The sequence below is a fragment of the Pygocentrus nattereri genome, chromosome 25 (genome assembly GCF_015220715.1).
Source record: "Pygocentrus nattereri isolate fPygNat1 chromosome 25, fPygNat1.pri, whole genome shotgun sequence".
In the NCBI taxonomy this organism is placed as follows: domain Eukaryota; kingdom Metazoa; phylum Chordata; class Actinopteri; order Characiformes; family Serrasalmidae; genus Pygocentrus; species Pygocentrus nattereri.
In genome coordinates, this window is record NC_051235.1 from 9,381,663 (window position 1) to 9,407,033 (window position 25,371).

A 25,371-nucleotide genomic window follows, 5' to 3' on the forward strand; every position below is an offset into this window, starting at 1 on the left:
TAGATAGATAGACAGACAGATAGATAGATAGATAGATAGATAGATAGATAGATAGATAGATAGATAGATAGATAGATAGATAGATACTTTATTGATCCCGAAGGAAATTTAGGATGCTTCTAAAGGTTTAAATGCTTCTAAAGGTTTGCCAATGTAGGCTATGGAAATGAAAATGGTCAATGGTTGGTAATATTTTATGAATGTTAATGAATTTTTTCATCCAACTTCAGAGGATAACCTGTTAATGTTGCTAAACCCTACATTGACCTTTTTTGGGCGAAAATAACGCAAAATAATTAGTGCCATGTGACAGACTTCCCTCATGTTTCCTCATGGTCCACAAACAGCATAGCAGAGAAGAACAGACGGACTGAGAGGAGAGCAATTTTAAAATAAATGCTGCCACTATTCAGCACTTACTGAGGGAGAGATGTCCAGAAAAGACCTTTCTCCTTTCTAAATGTAAAGTGCACAAACAGCTCTACATGGAACATGGAACATAATGTTCCAGATGGAAAACAATAATAAGAATAAAATGAGCAGAATTTCCTTGTCAGTAGATTATGGGGAAATCAGAGAAACCGAAGTTGTGACACCTTTCTTATCGAAAAACCAAGCTTATGTGACAAGGTTTTTTTTTTTTTTTTGCAGAAAATGACATCATCATGTAAAGCATCATCTAAAAGTTAATGGAAACATGAAGGCATTTTCATTTTATCGCTTGCAGTTTGTGCAGAAAGTAGCTGGAAATGTAGCTAGTTGCCGTTTTATATTCTATTATAAGCATCTTTCAATTCAACGAGTTTTCAGATCTTTTCTAAGTACCAGTAGATGCGTTTAAATTATCGACTCATAACTGACGGTTTGATGCAGGTGCAGCAGACAGAAATTAGGCAGAAAAACACCTCAGTATCCTTTTAAAGATCTCAAAGAAAATGTATACACTACATTCATATGGTAGGACAGGCAGCGACTGTCCTCAAATTAACCGTACAAAGTCATACAATAGCTCTTCCTGGCCCCTCGGAGATTGCCCCTGGTTGGTGCTGCATGAGAACCAGAGTACTATGCCGTAGGCAATGTCACACCTGCCATCAGCTGATTGGGTCTGTGGAGAAGAGGCATATGGCGGATTCCTGGGGGCTACCATCTCACCCACCAGTATGAAACACATTACTGACAGAGAAAATGCATCTCCCTGTGGGCACTCTACTAAATTGAGGCTGCAGCACAGAGGCTGTGTTCAGCCTTTATAGCTGTTTAGACTTGGTTTGGCTTAAGGGAGAAATTTTAGAGCAAATCCCAAAACCGCTGGCAGCTATTGTGAAGCCCTAACTGATCTAGCTTACGGTACAGAAAACAACCAGTTTACAAAAATGAATCTCCAGTAGTCTAGCTTCTGTGATTTATAGAGTTAGAACTCACAAGATTGAAATCTTTAACCTGCAGAGTGTTAGAATATGTATAGGAAGCCTAGGCCTCCAGACTGAGGATTGATAGAACAAAATGTCCAAGAAAAGAAATAGTAATAATAATATTAATAGTAATAATAATAATAATCCTAACAATATGTACCGTTTGTTACAACAATAAAATGCACTCTGTACAATGTAAATATTAAGACACTCATAATTAATTAAATAATCTCCATGAAATATAGAATTATTACACATTGAGTATTTATACATTCTCTGGTGTATAAACTAAAGCTTTACTATTCCACAGATTTCTTTCCCCCACCGATAAATTTACAAATACGTAGATACATATCATCAATGTCGATAAGATATCCAACAGAAAAACTCAACCCATATGTCATGAACGATAATACAAATTCTATCAAATGTGGATGCTTTTTGTTAAAAAACAAACTTGAGACATGACTACCGCCACCTTCTGGCCAGGGGAGCAGCGCTGTGCGTACAGTGTAGCATTCCCCAGGCAGCCGGTTCCCCTACAAAGCCGTTTCTTTCAGGTCGTTGAGGTTTGGCATTCGGGGGCGGGTGGGCCTGGCGAAGCCGATGCCGTTCTGCCCACCTTTGCTGGCCATTTGGTCGGGGTAGGGGGCCCCTTCGGCGCGGGTCAGGGCCGAGGCATGCCAGCTGGACTCGATCTGCCCTGGCAGAGGGTAGTTGTGGGGCTTGCGGCTCTTGGTGTTGGGGGTGAGGCTGCCCACCGGAAGCCCTCGGGCGTCAGGCAGATTTGGGGGCGCTTTGGGGGCGGGGTTTGGGAGTGGCTGGAAGCGCAGTTCGGAGGAGCGGTCTGGAGGAGGAGGAGGAGGTTGGCTAGCTGGGGAGGAGGAGGGGGGTGAGGAGAGATGCAGCAGCTTACGCAGTGACTTCAGAGGTTGGTTCTGAAAGCAGAGGAAAGCAGAAGCACTACTGAGTGTGGATATTACATGTAATTGCAGAGATTAAACAAGACTAAATTAAACAGTATTCTAGATAGTAATTTTATTCTTCATTCTTGATTCTATACAGCAGGGATTCCCAATTCCAGTTCACATTATGCAAATGTTTGTCTCATGAAGCACATGCATCTGATGACTGCAAGTGCATTGAGAATGCAATCAAAGAAAACATAGTGAACAAGGACATAAGCAAATTATCTGCCATTACATCTTCATCAATATAATGCTGATCTTGCATTTGAGAGCTTCTTTTTGAGCTGTACCTTCTTTTTGAGCCTTTGTGACATTAATATGTAAAGACACAAAATGGTCAGAAAAACTACTGTCAAATCCAATCTAATGCTTCTAATTTTTATCTGATTATTTGAGGCTTTACAGGAGCATGGCACACAATGTTTTAGGTTTTCTTTTCTCCTGACACAGTAATGCTACTTCTTTCAATTTTACCTTACATAGTGCAGCTTTCACAAGGCCCTTTTGGTCTTGCCTGGACTTTTTTTACTCATGAATAGCGTATTAGACTAATTTTTTAACATGTATCTGCAATGGTTTATTGAAACCACTGATTAAAAAAATTTAAGCCAGGATTTTAAACTTGTTTGATCAGTAGTGTAGTTATGACATTATGGTAGACTACCAACGCTGCTCGAGCTTTTGATGAAATTATCCTTAAAATTATCACCACAGTTAAGTAAAAAAAACAGACATAAGGATTAAAGAGGAATTTCTTATAAATTCAATATTCCTGCATAATTTAATCAGCAGAATGGTTGTAGTGGATGCTACTCCTGCTCTCCAAATGGCAGTTTTGGGTCTGATTCCATGGCAACAACACATTGCAACACCAATAAGAGTCCTTGAGCAAGCTGCTATAGAATAGAGCTTCTGTCAAAAGCATAAATACCTATGCATGTCCTCCTACTTTTTATGTAAGTAAAAAAAAATCTTTAAGTTTTCATTTGGTACCTTTTTGGCATACAAGGCCCTTCATGTACCTCTCTGCCTTGCATAATTTTGTCATAAAACTATTGTTAAAAATGTCTCAGTACTATTAAACCATTTTGTATAACAGCTTTCTGTAAGGTAGTTTTTTAGAGGCATTAAACACTTTGGAATTCTGGTTCCTATCACCACCAATGTAAACAATCTGCGTTTCCCTACAACTAGAATGATTCACAATCAGAATTTAGATCAACAGTCATTCAGATCTACGTCCATCCAGCATTAAACAGTGTCTTGCCTGAGGCTGCACATCTGCATGTTTCTCTGTTGGCCAGGTGTTGTCTCTGTCTCTCTCCCTGTCTCGATCGCGACCTCTTTCTCGATTCCTCTCTCGATCCCTGTCTCTATCCCGCTCCCGATCCCTGTCCCGGTTCCGGTGACGGCTGCTGTGATGGGAAGAGGATTTGACTGGTCTCTGGAGTACAAGCTGGTCCTGCTGGCCCTCAGCTGGAACCTAACACACATGACCATGTAGAAAACCAGTGAGCAAAAGCACAATAACAACTGATACACTCTATGGTTCCTAGGATGAGCGTCCAAAACCACAAAAAAACGTGCACGAGGCCAGAAGGCTGGGGGCGTACTAAAATTCCCTCTGCAATCTCTCTTTACAGGAATACTGTGTGAAGACCAAGTTCAATATTATACACAGGCAACTTGTTAGGAGACTTCACATGATACTGAAGAGAAACAGCTGACTAAGCTATGTAGTATATGAGCATTCAGAATGTACTGATCATTACACTGGCTAGACTGTTAGAACATGAGAGGCAGATTCTGCTACAGACATTCTCCTTGGGTTTGCACTTGTCTCCATATGCCAATCTTGGGGCAAATGCTAAGAATGTAACTCTTCTGGATTTGGGCTGGACTCATTTGGTGAATAGGCGGTACCAAACTAACAAACTATTTGAATTTATTTCTATGTACATCAGATAAAAACATACAGTACAACTGACTGTAATTAACAATGAACACTACACTGGCTGGACTATTAGAACACACCCAGCCCCCGTCTCTCATCTGTATGAGTGCGAGTTTATTTGTGTGTTTTGCGTGGAAACACAATTTTTTGTCCATTCTCCTGTACTGTTGTGGAAGACAGTCAGTGTGTAAGCGTGTGTCCGCTCTAAGCAAGCACTGCTGGAGGCAGCTATGAGCTCCATGCATCGCATCACACGTGCTTGTGCTGCTGCAAAGCCAGCAGGGACAGTTGTGGTCATGATACATGTATAGAAACCAGATCCACGAAATCAGATTGAATCTTTAGTAAAGTCAATGCAGACTCACAATCAAATCCCAAATGTAGCTGATCAGCCAAGAAATGTCTGGTTCTTTAGTTTGGAGCTACGAGGCTAATAGAGACATAATGGAAGGTCACAGAAAAGTATGTTGTTGCTGTAATAATAATCTTCTGTCTCTGAAATGAAAACTTTTTAGAGAAGGAAAAGTGTTTTTCACTTTAATATGGTCTAGTAAGGTAATGTAAAATAAGGAATTCTATGAGTTTTTTGCTCCATTCTTTGGGAATTGGTTAAACAACATAGAGGGTGGTTTCAAATGGTAAATATGACAAACAAAAGGTATTAAAACGTGACAGAAGCAGAAACATATAGACTTGCTTAAGTGGTTACTGGCATTTTTAAAAACAGACAAAAACACCGGTGAAGCTGTTTTTTTATTACAGGTTTCTAAATGTCTCTATTTTTATAGGTAACGGAATGTTATAGAGAATTGTGAAAATGTCAGTGGCCATCCTTCATTTACTAAATTTCCTGACAAAACAGCCACTAAGTTATTCCTTCTTTAGTGTGAAGAAAAAAAGCAGAAAACTTACTTAGCAAAATATCACCCAGAAACCTCAACAGCTAAAGTTTCAGTATTTAACGTGTTCATCCCTTCTTTACAGTTTCCAACTTTTTGAGAGAACTGTTTTCAGTTTTTAAAAGAAATCTCCAGGGTGGTCTCTCACTTTTCCATGTACTGTATAATGTCAGAACCCACATCAGCAAGTCTATATGAGGTTAAACTTAACAGAATTTGAGGCAAGGGTTTCTTGTTTTATACATACAGTTTGTATAATGTTAATTAGTAAGGTATAAGATTCCACTACGTCTTAGCTATGATAGTCTTGTAGCTCCAGCGCAGCACTTAAGCGAATCTTGAACCCCAAACATGTCTTGGCTAGTCGAATACATCTAAGGTGAAAATTATGTACATTTGATTTCTTGAGTTTTCCGTTCCTGTTAATTGGAGCCATCTGTCAGCAATGGCCTCACATTTACATGGATCTGGGTCTAATGCTCCAGCGCTCATTCAAGGAATGACATTGATGGTTAAAGAAATGAAACAAAAAGAAAAACAGATAAATACATTTATATCTTAAACAACGTGCAATGGAGATTTCGGTGTCAATGTCAATGATACAGAGTGGAGCGGGCCGGTTCTATGAGGGCAATACCATGGGCTGAGTAAGGACAGGAAGCACAGAGGAGTTATGCTTTAAGCTATTCTTTGAGTTAAAGAGAGGGAAAAGGCTTTTCTTGATGCTCGGGTTCCTTCCCTCGCAGCCCTCCGTCTGGAATATAAGACGCACAGAAAGGCCAGCGGCTCATTGCAGGAAGAGACAGACATGTTTGTTGTTGAAAACAGCAGATGAACATGCGGCCCTGTGGCTCAGTGTTTGTACACAAAGCACATGTGAGGCAGATTCTGCTACAGACATTCTGCTTGGGTTTGCACTTGTCTCCATATGCCAATCTTGGGGCAAATGCTATGAATGTAACTCTTCTGGATTTGGACTGGACTGATTTGGTGAATAGGCGGTACCAAACTAACAAACTATGTGTAATATTTCTATGTACATCAGATAAAAACATACAGTACAACTGACTGTAATTCCAGAAGTTTTCAGTAAATTACAGTCATATTCAAAAGTTTGAACATTCTCAGTCAAATTATGTTTTACATAAAAAAAGATTAAAAACGATTTAATTAATGCAATTAAATAAAATGTACAGACTTCTCCAAAAAAATGTTTAAATCACAAAGTTATTAAGTTTTATCTGTTTATAGAATGGCCAAACTGAGCTCAGTACCAATATAACACTAAGAATGTTTCACTTAGAAGCAACTGGTTTAAAAAAAAAACTGAGCACAGCTTGGAAATTTTACATGGTTGCATGAATTAAAGCTTTTGCTTACATCTTTTCACTGAAATCTGTAATTTGACTGGACAGCCTGTAGTTCAGTTGTGGAATGACTCAACTTTGTACACTTCTTCCAGTCACATTTATATATATTTTCAGTGTATAGCTTTAAAAAATATATTTCTTTTTATGTTTTTTATGTGGTATAATCTCACCTGAAACATAAACAGAAAAGACCTATTCGGTCTGTTTCACTCTACAGAGATTACGGGTAGAAAGCAAAGTAGCAAAAGGGAGCTAAGAAGGGAAGAAAGATTTAGTGAGTTTAGGGAGGATTTTTGTAGTCAGTTATTCTATTAGTCTAAAGTACAGTACACACACATTGCGTTAGCTATGTTAAATGGCTGACAGACAAATGTATATCAAGCATCCCAGTGACAGTGCACACATAAAGACACAAAGCAGTCCTCTGTACTGATGTTAAAGGAAGACATTGCCCAAAAATACAAACTTTGCTGCTAACAGCTGAAATTTATTTGAGGCCAGTTAACATTAGGCAAATTTCATGGTATCATGCTAACTTGTCCCTTTAGATTTCATTCTTTGTTAGCCACAATGGCTGCTTTGGGTAACATATTCTTTCAAGGGCAGCAGTGAGGCCTTCAATTAAGCACTTTCTTATTGCTGCTACCATTCCGACTGTGTAAGAAAACTCTAGATCTGCCGAGTTTAACACTTTGAACAGGACTAAGTTCAGCAGGAAATGAAAAGCGAGTAAGAGTGATGCTCACAGGTTGGGACTTCTTCTTTTTCTTCTTTATTGCTCTGAAGAAACCCTGTTTTTCCTTCTGTTTTGGAACCTCTGGTGGGTTCATGGCCATTGCTTCCGAGTTATTCCTAAAAATGAAAAGCAAACAAACAAAAAACAATAAACGCATGATTTAGAGAGACTAAAATGTTTGCAACTAGACAGCACACCATATCTAGGTCGCACTGTAACTTAGGATTACGACTACTTATCCCACTTCCACTTTTTAAAATAAATCATACTAATTTTGTCGTATCCTATTACCATGTAATTTTCCCCAGTAATTGCCATACAGTTTTAGTGTGTTGTGAAGGCTTCTGAATAATAAATCTCTTTGGCAAAATATGTAATATACACAGATTTACCATGCCATCGTGTTACTTTTAGAAATAATTACAGCCAATGTTTCATCAATTCTCGACTGAGGCGTATTTTATGAGAGCCATTTCCGCAACGCAAGAAGCACACCACCATTTATAAACTGCACACTAATTCTAGTAGCGTGAAAAGATTTCCACACAGAGCTGTGTTAATAATAACTGCTGCTACAGCTTGCTGCCATGGTAACAGTGAGAGCTCACCAGGGGTCAAAGTTGGTCTGGCGTTTGGAGTGGTTGGTCAGAGTGGCGCTGTCTGCTGCTACAGTCGGCACTCTGCTCTGGCCTGCACTGTCGTGGAAGGAGTTGTCTGGTCGCGGAGATGGGACTAGACCACAGGGGGATACACAAACGACAGATAAGTAGATAGACAGACGTATTTTACTGATCTTGGAGGGGAAATCTGGGTGCTATAGTAGCAACAACACTGAGACCCTCTATACTTAATAACTACACACATAATTATACATAGCTGTGTTCATATCAAAATCTCATAACTGCCCTTTACATTATGTGCACATTTAATGGTGAATGGACTAACAGAAATGGTACAACAGTAATTGGAATGAAGTCTCATTCTGTGGGGAATCCTCAGAGAAGGTAAAATACAATGTGAAATATATGCTAACACGTCTGTTACAAGCTTCAAGTAAAATATGAGATGTCTTTTATAAGCAAAATTGATCAAAAAATGTGCATGTGTATTGCTGTTAGCTTAGTGCTAATGAATGAGAAATTATAGTATATGTGATTCAATTTTTGACGTTATGAGCGTCAAAAATTTATGAGCCCTAATGGAAAGCCTAGCTCTAATAGTCAGGTCTCTGCTGAGTCTTATTAACCTTAACTGAAGTAACATTTCCTCTGTGACACATTTAGAGACTTTCGCCTTTAACTTATTAAAATGTGTTCGCATTGGTCATAACAGCATGTTGTATCAGCATGTGGAGCTTTCTAACCGTCTATCACTTTGTAAATTAAGCATGATTATGCCGTTATTATTGAATACATTATTGCTCCCCAGTCCATATGGTCCATATATGGAAACTAAGCTGCAAAAACAGCTTGTTTTGAATTAATATCACATTTACATATATTCAGCTATTCAGTCAGTAGTTTAGACCCATCTATCCATGCTGAAGGGAACTGAAGTGTCTCAGTCTAGACAGTCTCTTTATTTAGTTGTTGTGAATATGCGCTCATTCCAAATTTGATGCCTGTATGTTCCAAAAAAGCTGGGGCAGGTTTACCACTGTGTTTACTTTTAAAAACACATTTTGGCACTGAAGACACCACCTGATGCAGTTCTGAAATTTTTCTTCCATTATATTTACATTTATGGCATTTTGCTGACACTCTTATCCAGAGCGACTTACAACTTGATCATTTTACACAGGGGGGGCCAAGGTGGTGTTAGGAGTCTTGCCCAAGGACGCTTATTAGTATAGTGTAGGGTGTTTACCCAGGTGGGGATTGAACCCCAGTCTACAGTGTAGAAGGCAAAGGTGTTAACCACTACACTAACCAACCACTCATTATATGTCATAAAGCCTTTGTTGCTCTATATTGTCTATGATAATGTGCTGCACATTTTCAGTGGGAGACAGGTCTGGACTGCTGGCAGGCCAGTCCAGCACCTGCATGCTCTGATTACACAGCCATGCTGTTGTAACACATACAGAATGTCACTTGGCATTGTTAAAATAAGCATGGACATCCTGAAAATGACATTGTTTAGAAAGAAGCATGTCGTAGCTGTTAGTTAATGGTGACTGCACAGATACGCAAGAGCTTGAGCCCTGAAAACTTTCAATTCCTCTGTACATAGTACAGCCTCGACTTACATTTGAGAAAGTTTTTTGAATATTTCATATTGTTACTAGTCTTAAGTTGGCCCTGTCTCTACTTGGAATGTGCTGCAGGTGTCAATTTCAGGATAAGCCTATGTTTATAAAATCATTTGATCTCATTCACCAACTGCTCTTTACAAAACATTTCTCACAAAGTTTTCACAAAGATTCTGACATTTATTAATGTCTTTTTATTTGGGATTTGTTTTTAGGTACAAACAGAATCTACACACATGAGAGCACAAAGGTGCGAACAATTCTGTGGTTTAAGAACACGTCATGAATCTGACACAGACCCTTTCTTAGGACCTTTCTCAAGAACAAGTTTAGGAGAAGGTTATTACAGATACTGGCGAATGAGGCCCATTGATAAGTTTCTTAGTTGAAAAGGTAATCCTAAGTTAATAAGCTAAAACATGGAATTAAATATATGAAATGCATTGTGTTTGTTTTCATTTATTTATTTATTTATTAATTATTTCACATACTTATTTGGAACTGAGATTTTGAAGTACACAATAGATCCATGTCACTGAATTATGTGAGGTTTTAGTTTAAGGTGTTTGATAAGAACAAACAAGATCAATATCATGAAAAATCTCATTTTCCTTGCTTTTATTTAACTAAAACAATTTGATGTAATACATAAACATTGTTCACATTTCAAAAGATGTGGTAGGCAAGTGATGCTTTCCCATGATGGTCAATATGGCAAGAAAATGTGAGTTTGCACTCGGCCAGCACATCCTCTAGGTTTTCAGCAGACAGAGGAAAAAGATGTCATGAATATTGATTGAGAGGCTGTTCCTAACCCTACACCTCTAATCTACAGGATGAAGGAGCCTCTTAATCAAGATTTGCTGCTTTGGTCTTTCTCCAATAACGCGTTTTAGCACAGCAGGTAATGTGGTAACACCACAGACGAGCTTAGATTGGAGAAAATAAACATGTTTATGTCTTTTTGCTAACAACCACAACATCAAAATCATTTAAAATGCTTTGTTAGGGAAGATTTTCTGTTCTGTACATGGAAGGCTACAGCACAGGCTTTTGTTTAGCAAGCTCATCCACAGGAGGAAAAAAAGCTAGACAGCATGTTAAAAACAGAAACGGTAGATTACCTCAAAAATATTTACTTCTGTGCATCTTAAAGCCATGGATGGTGAACATTTAAGTCATCCAACTTAATGACCATTGTGACACATGTAATCTAATGGCGATCCAGTTGGTACAAGCCAACAGTCCATATATTGAAACTAAGCTACAAAAAAATCCTATTTTGAACTCATTTTGGTTGTGATTTACGTATGAGCATTTACATATGATCATTTACATATGACCACACATTTGTCCTACAACAGATTAGCCCAACAAGTAAGATAAGTAAGATAAGATAAGTGATACTTTTTTGATCCCACAACCGGGGAAATTCCACCTCCGCATTTAACCCATCCGTGAAGTGAAACACCACATACACACTAGTGAACACACACACTAGGGGCAGTGAGCACACACTTGCCCGGAGCGGTGGGCAGCCCTATCCACGGCGCCCGGGGAGCAGTTGGGGGTTAGGTGTCTTGCTCAAGGACACCTCAGTCATGGACTGTCAGCCCTGGGGATCGAACCAGCAACCTTCCGGTCACAGGGCCAGATCCCTAACCTTCAGCCCACGACTGCCCCCAAGGAATTTTGAAATGATTGACTGTCACTACTGCAGATTGCTGTCCAGTTTAACTTTAAAAGTAATTTATATAAATCTTAAATACACAGCAATGAGAAAAAAAGCATCACTGTTTTTCTCACACAGGGGGCTGACCATGCAGTTTTTGTCCTTTATTTCCTTCGACCCCCAGCACAAAATTTTTGTTAACAATATCAACATGTGAGCCAGTTCAGGAAGGACTTGGTAATCAGTTGAAGAGCTGACTGCCAAAGCGTTTACAAACAAGCAGTAGTTAGAACCGCTTATTACTTCATTTGACTTTTGACAAAAAAGAATGCTGTACTGAACTTTTTGATATTTTTGGTCATATCGAGGTTTGAGAATACCTCTGTAGAAGCTGCCCACTCTCCGAGGCATGGAGTCACTGTAGATAATCCTGTTCTCTTTGGACGAGGTTCCATCCTCCATGTGTGGGTCGTGATACATCCCCACCTGCAGCACAGGATGACAGGCAGGCTATTGCATTGGAGCGTCTGCAACATGAACAGCCTACTTTCTTCTTTGCTCTACACTTCCTGTACACATGCCTAATCTTACTCGGATTTTTGTGACAAGGGAAAAAAAAGGTTTCATTAGGGAAGAACAGAGACAAGAGAGGAAAGAAAGAGAGTTTAGTTGAGCTGCTACATTGTGCTAGAAGCGTAAGCTAGACTTTAAAAATTGTGGTGGAGAAGACACTTAAAGACATTTATATAAACATTAAATGTGCGAGCTGAAAGCTTACATGACCTGCCTCTCTGGTGGTCAAAGCAAAGTCAGACAAGGAGAAGATATGGGACATAGAAATACAATAGCAGTAGCTAGGTGAGCAGCAGGGAGGACTGACTTTAACTGGTTGAGTATTTGTGGGAATGTTTGTGTATGCACTGTGAGCTGGCTTTAGACCGGTTTCCGTGTGTGAGGCGAGTTAGGAGGTCCGTGCGGGCTTGGCTGAGACTCGGACCTCGTTTTTGGGGCGCTGTGAGTGGAAGGAAGCAGTGTTGTCCCTCGTCGAGTCTTTAATCGGGCCGTGAGAGTGAGGCTTCTCTTTGGGAGACTGTTCGCTCTGTCAACACAAACACACAGCAGGTAAAGCAGACACGAGAATGGAGCGTGTGTTTGTGCATGTGTGGTGTATGTGTGTACAGTGCAGTCCGAAAATAACTGATCCCCACACAAATGTGTTCTTTCTAGAGATGGTACACTCACATAGATGGGTATGGGTATCAGACCAATACCAGCAGAAAATGCTGGACTGGATTTTAGGAAAAAAAGAATGACTGTGATCCAATCTTGTAAGAAATCTAGGTATTTAAGACACACACATTTAAAGTGTGTGATGTAAAGTTGTTAGCTGTGGCGTAGTATAGTGTTTCAGCATGGTAGCCTGCTTTTAGATGCTCATCTTAAGTGCTTCAATTAAGTGCAACATCAAAAAGAAAATATGGCATAGTTCTTCAACAATTATTTTCAAAAATCCTATTCAACCTCAAGAGAAACTAGGGCTCAATTCAAGTTTTTTGTCAAAACATCTAGTCTACACATGTTGCCTCAAGCTAATGCCTATGATGATCATAAAATTTTAGCTGATGATTAATTGTCAAGTAAATAATTGCTGTTAACAATTTAATGGTCTCTTTTTGTTCACTATATACCACTTTTAAGGTACAGACCTGAAGTGCCCAAACTGTGTGCCTTTCTAGCTGTCAATACTTATGCTGCCTTCCAGGGGTATTGGAAACTGAGAAATACACATTTTTGTAAATGGCCCTCAAATGGCTGACCTAGTCGTACTGACAAACGCAGGATCAAAAAATATATAACTGATGCGGTTCTGTTAGATCTACGTGCTTTTTAATGTAGCAAATAAAAAGCAAGACTGTATTCTCCAATCTCCACTCTTCCTTTCTCCGTGCGGTGGGCGTATCTATGAAGAAGCACCTGAATGGAGTTTAGTCATATGCACTAGTTAACAACCTCCAATCCAATTAGTTGAGCCATTAACCAAAATGCACTGATAATTTACATCGGGTCAAAACACAAGTTAATTTCCTAAATCCAACTGCCACAAATCTGCAGACTAGAGCCAACCAGCACAGACTTGGCTCAACTGAGACTCAGAGCTAAAATCAGGGTACAAACTGTAGTGTAACCCTGGCTTTAGCTAGCTATCAATGTAAAAGTCAGTAAACTTTCTGTTATATGTTTATTTTCTAAAATACTATATGACAATTTTTAAAAAAATAAATAGTAAAAGAACGTGATTTGACTTGACAATGTGACCTGTGACAATTTCTCATTAGGCTGAATGGATTTTTGCTACCATTCTGTAAAGCTCTTCCAACCTAGAAATACATAAGGATGCATTTGTGGGTGGAGCATAGGTTAGTCAACTGACATTACCGTTATGTTTCTGGATCCATACCCTGATACATTTTATTTGGAATCAAACAATAACTATGAAATTAAAGTGCAGAAAGTCAGCTTTAAATTGAATAGCATTACATATATATTGAGTGGCCACAGCCCACAGCTGATACAGTACATGCAAAGTAATCAAAGAAACATCATATTTTGAATTCATTGTTTTTGTGATGTCACAAAAAAACATGTACATCCACGTAATCAGCTTGCAGCTGTTTAGCCCTGCCCATTCACACTGGACCGGGCCCCCTTTAATCTGGGACAGCAATAAAAAAAAAAACACAAGCCCAGAAAAAACACAAGATCATGCAAAATCCATGTAGAACCAAGGTGTTTATCATAAAATGAAGGAAGACAAACAACATGCACAGTTGGGGGTCTCAGTATTATTTATCAACAGAGATATCAGTTTTAAATGTTTAAACATATCATTTGTAATAGAGCACATTGCATTTGTTTACCCTCATAATGCAAATACTCACAACTCCTGGCCCCCCAAGGCATGGGCCCATATGCAGGTGCATACCTTTCATACACAAATGCCACACCATTATGTAATGATCTTGTTCAGTTGTTTCTGAGCAGCGCCTGTGCTATAAGAACAGTCTGGGAGGAGACTATTTCTGATACAGCAGTAAAACCTGTGAGTGTGATATCATCTAAACAGATCTGCTGTTGTTTTTGCGGTCATATTTTAAACCTGCTATAAAACTGTTTAATTAGAAAAGTACAAAATAGAGATGATTTTCCCACCTGAACTGGTTATGTGATAGAAATGAGTTGGGGATGATTTTCATTATATTCCAAATTTAAGTTGATTTATCAAACTTCATATGCCTTTGCGTTATACCAGCCTGGTATCACAACATTTACACTGAGCGCTTTTCTTATCCTTAGAAAATTTGCATGTAACTTATTCTATGGCAACTCTCCCCTTTCAGCTTCAGCTGCCATGTGGAAAGCGGTGTAGCGCTCTGAAACAAGGTTTTATGGATGCATTTACACATTCATGATGCATTTATGCATTCAAGATAGACCAGTTATTTCAATTATTTATTGATTTTTTTAAAACATTTTCCATAAAATAGCAACAACTGTTCTATCTAAAGGCCTTTGCTGATTTTAGGCTACAATTTTCCATTTTAGGCTACAATTCTTGTGACTTAAAAATGTTTTATTTAACCAGGACAATGACCCTAAACACATTACTTAAGCAACTGTGGAAGAAACTAAACCCTACTGAAGACTACTGCTTGCATTTTATAAGTTTCAAATACTTTTACTCGAATATTCATTCTAAATACCAAACTCAAAATAATATTTACGCTTTATAATTAAACTTACTTTAAATACATGTTTTTATATAGTTTTAATCTGAATATTCCATTTTTCAATAATTTTCAATTAGGAAAAAAAAACCCACACATTTATACATTTTTTTTAGTATGGACACCCCAAAGATGCAGAGAGACTAATATGCTTTTATTAGCAAGCATTAGGTGTGAGAATTTTATTCATGGTTTCCTGAAATGGGGGGATGACACAAAAACAGTTAAGATTAATGTCTGAGTCACCCTGTCAAAAGCCAAAAACAATTAAAACATTCTGCACTTTAACTTCATAGTCATTGTTTCATTTAAAATGAAATGTGCCGGAGTAAAGAGACAAAACAACAGAATTTGTGTAAATGTAAAATTTTTATGGACCCCAGCAATGCTCTCTCTTTCTCTTTTTGTGTGTACATAGGTGTGTGTGTATGTATCATATACAATTACAGGCAGGAAGCAGCAAAGCCTTAAGTCAAGAACAGAGGTCAAACGCATGCACACGCACAACAGCTGAAATAATCTACATCTCTATAGTAGAAAGGATGACTAAATGTCATTTCCTAACAGTGACTAGCCCTTTGCTGTGCTCTGTAGAACATATACTCTAGCCTGCTGAGACACTGTTTGTCAATGTGAAAGAAGCAGGCAGAGAAAAGAACAGAGCAGAGCATCGCTCACCCCTCTGCAGACATACAGAGATGCAGCTGGCAGACATTAAACATGCAGCTTAGCAAGAATTATAGTTTAGTACAGGACAGTATAAGAGTGGATGGGGTAGACAAAACAAAGAGGAGGTACAAAGGGGAAGAAAGAGAGACTGACAAAGTGAAGGACTGCAATAGATAGATAGATAGATAGATAGATAGATAGATAGAAAGAACATGTGGCCAAAAGTATGTGGACACCCCTCCTAATATTTGAGCTCAGCTGTTTCAGCCACACACCTTGCTAAGGTGCATAAGATCAAACATAGCATATAGCCATCCATAGACAGAGACTGGGAGAATGGATCGCCACAAAGAGCTCGGCGATTTTAAATGTGCAACTGTCATAAGATGCCATCTTTGCCACCAGTCATTTAGTGAATTTTCTGCCCTGCTAGATCTCCCCTGGCGAACTGCAAGTGCTATTAATGTGAAATAGAAGTGTCTCGGAGCAAAAACAGCTCAGAAACAAATGTGAAGTCACAGAGTGGGGCCATCAAGTTCAGAATTGCCTATCCTTTCACATCACTCATTACAAACTGTCTCTGGAAGCAACATCAGCACAAGAACTGTGCGTCAGTAGCTTCATGAAATGGGTTTCCATGTCTGAGCAGCAGCACACAAGCCCAAGATCACTCCGTGCAATGCCATATGTCAGCTGGATTGATGTAAAGCACAGCACCACTGGACTCTGGAGCAGTGGAAAGGTGTTCTCTGGAGTGATGAATCGCTTCACTCTCTGGCAGTCCGATAGGTCTGATTTTGGTATATGCAAGGAGACCGCTACCTACTGAAATACCTGGGTATGTTTTTCAGAGTTTGGGCTCTGAACTTGAACGTCGACTGCTAGCCAGGCCCATCATAAACCGCACAAATGCTGTTTTGACTGAACCCCCAGACACACTCAAAAATCTTGTCCAAAGCCTTCCCAGTACAGTGGAGGCTGTTACTGTTGCAAAAGGGGAGGCAGGGGGATGGATGTCTGAAAAAAGCTCACATAAGTGTGATGGTCAGGTGTCCACATACTTTGGGTCATACAGTGTACAGAGGGAGCAGGCATGGCCTGCCAAGTTTTGTGCCCCAGATCCCTATCAGAGACATTTAAGGTTGGGAATTTGCCAATACTGAGTGCAATTTGATTATTCATTTCTTTGTAAGTAATACAGATGGACAGAGAACACTTTAAATTTAAGTTAGTAAACCTAATTTAATGTTGGTAAGATACACATTACTTTAAACTTCATCTGTGTGACTTTTTTGACTACATTTGTCTTGAATGTGCTTTCATATTTCAAACATGCACAATGTAGACTAGTCCTTTATCTTGCCTTTGAATGCATTGTAACTTCAGTGTGTAACAGCTGTGAATCCAAATTTTATGGCTATTTAAACCCTTTTTCTGACAATAGGTAGCTTGTGTAACTGCCCTCAACACTGTAATCACTGCAGATTTTTACAAGTTTCTTTTGAGCTGCTCATTTTTGCTTAAATACTTCTACACTGTCTTTTGTTTACTTCTAAAACCATGGGTGACCAGTAGATAATGTCCATGTATGGCATGTCTACAGTAGTGGCATAAAGAGAAAGCACAGGGGTTAAACAGGCTTAAAAGAATAGCTTGGTAAAAATCAAATGCACATTTTCCACTTATGTGACAGTAGCTGATCAGCCAGGTTTAGAATATGAGCTGCAAGGCTGCTGTTGTGAACAAATACTAGAACTTAACAGTCAAGAAACAGTTAAGAAACTTTTGTCTGTTCTATCTTTTTCATTTTCTTTTTCAGTTTATTTCTTTATTTTATTTTGTTTCCTTTTATCTTTATTTCTTTTAATGTGTTTTGCTTATCTTTGTTTTCTTTTTATTTATTCTGTAAAGCACTTTGAGTTGCATGTATGTATGAAAGGTGCTATACAAATAAAGATTATTATTATTATTATTATTATTATCAACCAAATATCTGTGTGTTTACATGCACTTAATAATCCGTTCATAATTCTGCAGTTATCTGACTATTCAAAGGTCATGTAAACAGCATACTTAGATTTCTTAGATCGGCATAAGGTCTAGAAATCTGATTAAGAAATCTGGTAAAGAGAGATGGATTTTAGCTCAGTGATCAGATTTCTCAGCGTATGCATGTGTGAAAACAGAACGCAGTACCAGAAATAAGCAAGCAGAGTTTAACATAGTGCCCACAAGATGCAATAAAATAATTTTGGAGCAATGCCAAAACCAACTACATGCTTGTTGGAATGAAGGATTTAAATATTCTTCATCTTCTACGTTCATACTTTCAGGTAAAGTAGTGCACGGTTTAAAAACAAACAAACAAACAAACAAACAAACAAAAAACACAGCATATCCTATGGTACATTTACGTGACGTCATCTTCTGTGAGTTTACTGGCTGGCCACAAAGCAGAAATCCAATTACTCCCTGACTCATGTAAACCCACAGTTCACCCATTATCTGATTAACCGAGTGCATGTGAACACAATGATGGGATTACTGAGACAATCTGATTTTCTGCAGTTATCGGATTAAGGCCATGCAAATGCAATCATTGTCTCTGTAAAAATCCAGCACCAAAATGTATACCAAAGGCCATTTCAGACAACACCAGGGCTGATATTCACAAATTCACAAAGCAGTCATAAATTAAAGGACCAGTCTTGGATCAGATTCCTCCATATTTATGATGGTATTGCACACAAACACTGATTCAAGATCCATACGCCTACTCCTGAGGTGGTTTCAGAATTCAGAACCTGCTGTCTAAAAAGGCTGCCTCTAGTGTTCAGATACATAAAAAAGTTTTTTCAATTTTATAGCTCACAGTAAGTTAAACTGTGTTTGAGCAGGAAAAGAAAGGTTTTGGTGCTGTACTCTTGCAAAAGAAATCTAGGCTATTTGGTAGCAATGTTTTGCAGCTCCAGTTCTAAAGTACAGAAGCAAAATTTGAACTCCAGCCATTTCTTGGCAGATCGACTACATCTGTGGAAAGCAGAACATTGCATAATATAATTTTTCGGCAAACTATTTCTTTAATATAGCTAATAACTATTCATCAGATTATAACTATTATCAGATCAAATCCAGATTTGATTTTCAGATCAAGAGAGAGGCTGACAGAAGAGAGAGAGACAGTTTGTTTGAGAGAGTACGAGAGAGAGAGAAAGAAAAAGAGTGAGAGATTCAGTTAGACTCACCCTGCTGAGGTCCTGGCTGAGCTCCTCTCTTGATGAGCTGGTGGGATGGCGGGGTAATGTGCGGTGAGGGAGTTGAGGGGAGAGCAGCTGGAGGCTGCTGGCTCGTGTTGGGACGCCCTGGTTTACCGCAAGGGCCTCCTGCCCATGGGTTCGATGCCGCTCACGTCGCACATACATTGAATGCCTATGGGGACGCTGTTGGGATGAGAAGGGGCTAGTGTAGCCTAGGCCGTAAGGGAAGGACTCATGTGGGGCTGAGAGCGTGTGAGCTCCAGCAGCAGCGGCAGCGGCGGCAGCAGCTCTGGCTGGGTCCAGTGTGTCTGGGACCTTTGACTCCTCTGGAGTCTTCTTGCGACCCGAAGAGCGCCGCGAGTCCAGGGTGCCGCCCTCCAGCCGTGGGTTGCCCCGTCCCGCTGGGCTGTGGCCCTGATGCTCTGAACCAGAGTGACGCTCTGCCCGTGGGCTGTTCGGAGCTGCGTTCAGATCCAGGCAGCTCGCCGGGAAGTAGCGGGAACCAGAGCCAGAACCTGATCCTGAACCTGAACCTGACACAGGCTCGTCTAGATGGAGGCGTGACTCGGCAAGGTTGCTGACAGACTTGGCATCGCTCAGCGTGCCATGGCTTTTGGACAGGCTAAGGAAGGACGAAGCACTCTTAGAGGATGATGAGGATGGCATGGAGCCATGAGAGCTTTCCATGTAACTGTAGGAAAAGGAGGGTAGTAATTAGTTGCATTTACTTGGTTACTTCAAGTTACTTAAAGTGATGACTTAGCCAAACTCAGTCTTCCCTTTACCCTAAATACAGGTAATCAGCCACATCGCTATGGGAAGGTATGCAAGGAAGTTACACTGGTAACTGCCCTTTTTGTTTCTTTTGAAGGCTGCATCTGGATGTGTTTTTCCCTGTTGCCAAACGTGTTGTAACGATAATTTAGCTCAGTAGTGTTGTAGCTCTAATTTAGCTCTGCAGCTACTATTCTCTGCTCGATGTTTACATGACTGACTAACAATGATTATGCCTAGGGGTGAGAATCTTTAGGCACCTCACGATTCGATTCAATTACAATTCAGAGGGCTGCGATGCAATTACAAAACGATTATTGATGCATCTTGATGAATCTTTTTTCTGTACAGGATTTCTATTTTCCTAATGTCTGAGGACCTGGGAGTTTTAAAGCAAAGTATTTGTAATGATCTATAATGTAAATGCATTACGGATCATTACAAATACTGTTTTAAATATTTAAAATATCTTTTATTGATAAATGGAAGTGATGTGGCAAGTGAACTAGAAGGCTGTCATTCACTGAGAAGCTGCTGCCATTAATCTGTGATAAACTGCGCTGTTAGGGTGAAATAAGATCCTGCGGCAATGGATGTCTACGCAGCACATTACAACCATCCTACCTGCTAACTTTAGTGATTTTATAACTTTGGTTTTGGTCTCATAGAGAGTTGGGGGGGTCAGTAAAGTATCTTTGAGACTGGATGCTGGATCTCAGCTCCAAAATGTGCAGCATAACGCGAAGGCCCTGGTTCTTAATGACAGAAGCAGACTGAAGGCCATTTATAAATAAACTCTCGCCTCACCAGTAGGGAACGGAAAGACGAACATTTAGAGACAAATTTAGAGACTTATTCACATTTATAAGTGCAGCTGGTTTCCTGGAACGAGAGACTTTCTAAAAAGTCTCTTTCTAAAAAGTTGTGAAGATGAAGTCGCTTCTCTTTTGAATTTTCCCTATCCACCTTAAATGGTGCAGCAGTTACATTTGGAGCCTCATGCAGAACTAGAACCTGGCGAATGAGAAGCAACTTCACCCTCGTAAAACAGTCAAACATTGAGAGCCGTTTTACAAGAAACTGTTCTAGTTTTGCTGAAAAGTTTTCTGGCGGACATGGAAAAAAAAACTATAGCTGAGCTTAAGCTTAAAGCAGAGCAAAGGTGGTTTGACTTTGTTGAAAGGACAAAATGGCTCTTCTTAGCATTTGGTTTATGACTCCTGACCTAACCTGGCTTTTAATGTACAGTGTGCCGGTCGGATTTCTCGCTCATCCACTTGTGTTGTTGTTATGTGCCACCACAGACCATCTGGGCGCTGCACTGACCCACTTCCAAGTTCCGCCTTTTATGTTCCCTCAACAGAACGGTATGAATTACATATTTCGAAAATCGATTTATGAATCGATTCTGAATCGTTCATGTCCGCATTGCGATGCATCTAAGAATCGAGTTTTTCCGCACCCCTAATTACGACACAACACAGGGTGCATAAAAAGTGCCTTGTGTGCAAAGACTGCAGCAAAACACATCTCTCTCATTTAAACCTTGCGTCTTTAGTTTTGTACTGGAACTACAATGCTAATGTAGCTATGAGTAATGGAAGCATTTATCCACATATTAGTACTGTGCAAACTACAAGCCTAATCATCCCACACTTGAGAAAACCAGAATGCACTAAGTTGTTCTGCAGTTCTCAAAGAATTTTGTTCTGTTTTTGGGCCTGTTTTTTCACTCTACTTAAGCTGTTTTTGTCTCTACATTATTATTATATTCATATTCATATTATTATTAAATTATTATTTTATTCACTCTCAAATTAGGCATGCTATAAACAACATGTAGTGTCTTATTCTGTGTCTAGTTAACACAAAAACTTTGTGTTACTTTTAACACAACCAGTATGTTATCTTTCTTTCTAATAACACACTCTGTTTCAGAGCTTCCTATTCAGACTTGCATCTTCTGACATCCTTAACATTACAGTCAACAATACAACCGTTCACAACCCATTAATGACTGACTGCAATAAGACACTCACACTTCATGAAGCAATCTTGTTTCCTAGCTATTGATATTTGGTAGCTCCCAACTGTTTGAAAAGCACAGCTTGAACTTAATAAAACACATTTTGCTTTACTCACCACTGCCCTCTAAACCACCACTCAATAATTACAATGATGGAGTGGTATGAGGGCTGTGATGCGATTATACCACGATCAATGCATCTTGATGAATCTTTGTTTCGGTACAGGATTTCTATTTTCTCACTGACTTTTGAAGCAAAGTATCTGCTATAGTCCACAATGAATTTACTTCCAATATCTTTTATTAATAAAACAAATGGAAGTGATGTTTGGAGCACATGAGATGCAGGCTGTTACGATGACATAAGACTCTATGTTAATACATGTCCATGCAGCACATGTTCAGTTTTGCTGTTGTAGAGAGTGGGGGGTGTTATGTGCATCTCAATAAAATATTGTTGAGACAAGACGCTGTATCTCGGCTCCAAAGTGTCCAACATAACACAAAAGCCCTGGTTTTGAATGACTGAGAGCAGACGCAAATCCTTGGCAATAAAAGTTGTGATAAAGTTTGTAATTTGCTCGATGGTCCTCCGGTTGGCAGCAAATACAAACGGTAGGAAAAAGGGTGGGAATATTAAATTGGATAACTGATAGTTGCGTAAAATAAAGTAAGAGTGTAACATTGACAAATTCAAAAGGATAAATACCAAAAAGGTTGAAAATGAATTAAAAGTTAAAATAAAAAGATGTATAGCAATAGTTTTGGCATTAGTATTCGTTGAGGCTACTCTACTGACCTCTGGCTATGGCGCCCATGCTTGTCCCCTGACTGCAGTGTGCTGGTCTTGCCTTCCAGGAAGGACGAGTGCCGGTTGGTTTTGGACGATTTGAGGTACTTGCCGGTAGAGCTGTCCACCCCAGTAGCTGGGATCCCTGCTTTTGCCCCAAGGGTGAAGTCGAATTCAGTCTTGCCTTTTGCGTCTTTGGGGCTGAGGAGGTGGGGCAGGTTGCTGTTGGCCAGCTCTTTGCTGCAGGAGACTGAGCGGCTCAGCGTCTGGCTCTGGTAGCTTTTGGGGTGAAGCGTGGGGCTCAGGCTGGTCGTCATGGGACCACAACCGCCATTCAGGAAGCTGTCCGTGCTTCGGTGAAGGTCCTCATGGCGCGGCAGTGATGAACAGTCTTTGCCGGTGGAGCGACGGTGACTAGAACTTTTACTACTGCAGAGAGAGAGAGAGAGAGAGAGAGACACAGTGAAAAGACAGTTAAAGTGATGCAATTTACACAGTATTCCATTTAGTCTAAAAGTAGCCTATCAATCAAGACATATTTGGTTTTTGAAGCTTGTTTCTTTGCAGTGGAGCTTCAAGTCTAATACTGTCCATAATTAGATAATAAGCTAGCCATACAAACTTTGTAGTATAAAACATATCTTTGAGAGGTTTGAGCATGACAAACATATTTTGAGGATAACTGCTTTCTTTGCCTGTAAGGAATTAAATTAAAACTATGTTGTATTACCTTTTTGTGTTCCTGCTAGCTACGTAGCCATTATCTTGCTAAATCAGCCAAAAGAGTAATTTCTGTGATGTTTCTAATGATGTATTTTGCTAAATTATACTCAGTGTGAACATGGAAAATTAAACTGATTTTGAAATATTAAGCATTTATTTATAAGCATTCAAAAGCATTTTACTGTTATGACAGCATGGCACTGTTTTCACACTTCACTTGAGCTAATAATCTACTGAAACAGCCTTTAAAATGAGATTACCCTGGAGTGATATGGCAAGGTCAAGAGGATGAAGGCATGTTAAAAACAGCATTAAAAACAGGCGCCATTACTCGTCAGCTACTAAGGATGCAAATTTTGGCAAGTTCTCTTTAAAGATAACCGCCTTCATTAGTCAGTTATTAATCTTTATACAGTAATGATGTGAACAAGTCATAAATTAAATGTATATATATAAACTAGAAAATGGACATTTTCAGTTGTTCTGAAATCTGCTTAGTTGAGCCATGTTAGAAGAGAACAGAACATAGTACTGATGAGTGGGCCGGGCACAACCTGCAATATGAAGTTATCAGCCCAAAACCATATTAAACATGCTCTAACAACTTGATTTGTTTAAGGAGAGGGGTTGGCAAATTTTAGACATGGCTGACTGATTACATTTGGTGTAAGAGGAAAACTATGTACATTTTGGAGAGAGCATAAGAAAGGGGGAAAGAGTTAGACAGCACTATGTAATATTGCATGCCAGAAGGTGTGGTGGTCTGACCGGCTGGGGATGGTGTTGTCCCCATGGTAGGGCTTCCTCTTGGAGGTACGAGGTGGGGTGGGAGAGGGAGGCGCTGGCCGCTCTAGCACACGTAGTGCCTGGAACACGTGGTGGTTCAAACACTGCTCGGTCAGAAAGCGCTCTGAAGGGTTCAACAACAGCAGGTTCTGAAATCGATGAAAGAGCTCAAGTCAGTTAATAGGCTCACAAACAAAATCAGAATCTGCACCAAAAATCAGAATCACACAGCAGAAAGAGGGTGAGAAAGGACAAAGAAAACAAACGAGAAGTGTCAAAAATATGGTTTAAATATGGAGTTATGACTAAAATCCATTTTTAAAAGTGTAGGAGGGAGCTCCACAAGTGGCACATAGGTGTTATTGCACCAGACATTTTCCCAGCATTTTTGAACATTTGACAAGAGGTGGGCTGGGGGGAGGGACTTCTGAAAAGCAACTTTAAAAATAACAAGTGCTGGGTTAATAAATGTCAGCCGGTGAATTTCATGTAAGGATACAAATTGATTTTTAAGTACCTCATAATGCCAACTGAACAGAAAAACCCTGCTCCCTGTAGCTTTATCAGCTCTTTGTGCTACATGATGATAACTGGACTCAAAAATCTAATTATTGGTGGAAAATCCTCCACTGTGGAACATGGGGGAGATAATGCACATCTGCTCAGCTGCAGAGGTGATCTGAGGCGACATACCTTCATCAGATCCAACATGGGGCCATTAAGGATGCCCAAGTATCTCCTCTCCAGGGTCTGAGGGTGACTGACTGTGGGAAACTGGAATATATTTTTCACAAAAACAGAGACAAACGGATGACAAGGATAAAATGTCTCATATAAATAAGAGCCGTCACAAAAAATAATTTTGAGCTGCTTGAGGCCATGTTTGATGGCCGGTTTCTCCTCCCTCATCTGCAACTGGTAAAGAGACACTCCCTACTTCAGTTGGTCCAGCTCTACCAGAGGATAATAAATAACATGCATGGTGAAAGGCAGAAGGGTCTGAAAGGCCCTGTGGTCACTGCAATCAGAGACATGAAAGAATAAAGAGGAGAGACTTTACAATTATTATGACTATTATGACTATTATGATTGTCAAGGCATACCCAGAAGATACCTAGAAATTACTTGACTGTTCCCCTTCATTTTATTTCTATTTAGGTAAGAGAATGTATGGCATAATAGCAGTTACAAAGAGAAGTCAGTACAGCCATTTCAGGCAGGTCTTGATAACCTCTAGATTTACAGAAATATAATAAATGTGCATATATTTTTGATTATGCATCTGCATGCATATCA

The 25,371-nt window shown here is 39.6% G+C and overlaps 1 protein-coding gene across 3 annotated transcripts in view; it reads right to left on the reverse strand.

The window, feature by feature from the left end:
- Positions 1-606: 606 nt before the first annotated feature.
- cdkl5 (cyclin-dependent kinase-like 5) overlaps positions 607-25,371 on the reverse strand; it is a 74,045-nt gene continuing 49,280 nt past the window's right edge. Inside the window, exons 10-20 of one of the 3 annotated variants that reach the window (XM_017694643.2) lie at positions 24,769-24,849; positions 24,058-24,224; positions 22,576-22,995; positions 18,965-19,667; positions 12,263-12,364; positions 11,646-11,751; positions 7,951-8,074; positions 7,353-7,458; positions 5,874-5,990; positions 3,651-3,866; positions 607-2,353 (exon numbers count right to left, since the gene is read on the reverse strand). In XM_017694643.2, coding sequence (XP_017550132.1) covers positions 1,955-2,353; positions 3,651-3,866; positions 5,874-5,990; positions 7,353-7,458; positions 7,951-8,074; positions 11,646-11,751; positions 12,263-12,364; positions 18,965-19,667; positions 22,576-22,995; positions 24,058-24,224; positions 24,769-24,849 — 2,541 coding nt within the window. In that variant the 3' untranslated portion in view covers positions 607-1,954. The remainder of the gene's footprint in view (positions 2,354-3,650; positions 3,867-5,873; positions 5,991-7,352; positions 7,459-7,950; positions 8,075-11,645; positions 11,752-12,262; positions 12,365-18,964; positions 19,668-22,575; positions 22,996-24,057; positions 24,225-24,768; positions 24,850-25,371) is intronic. The other 2 variants (XM_017694644.2, XM_017694645.2) reach the window with 2 other exon arrangements.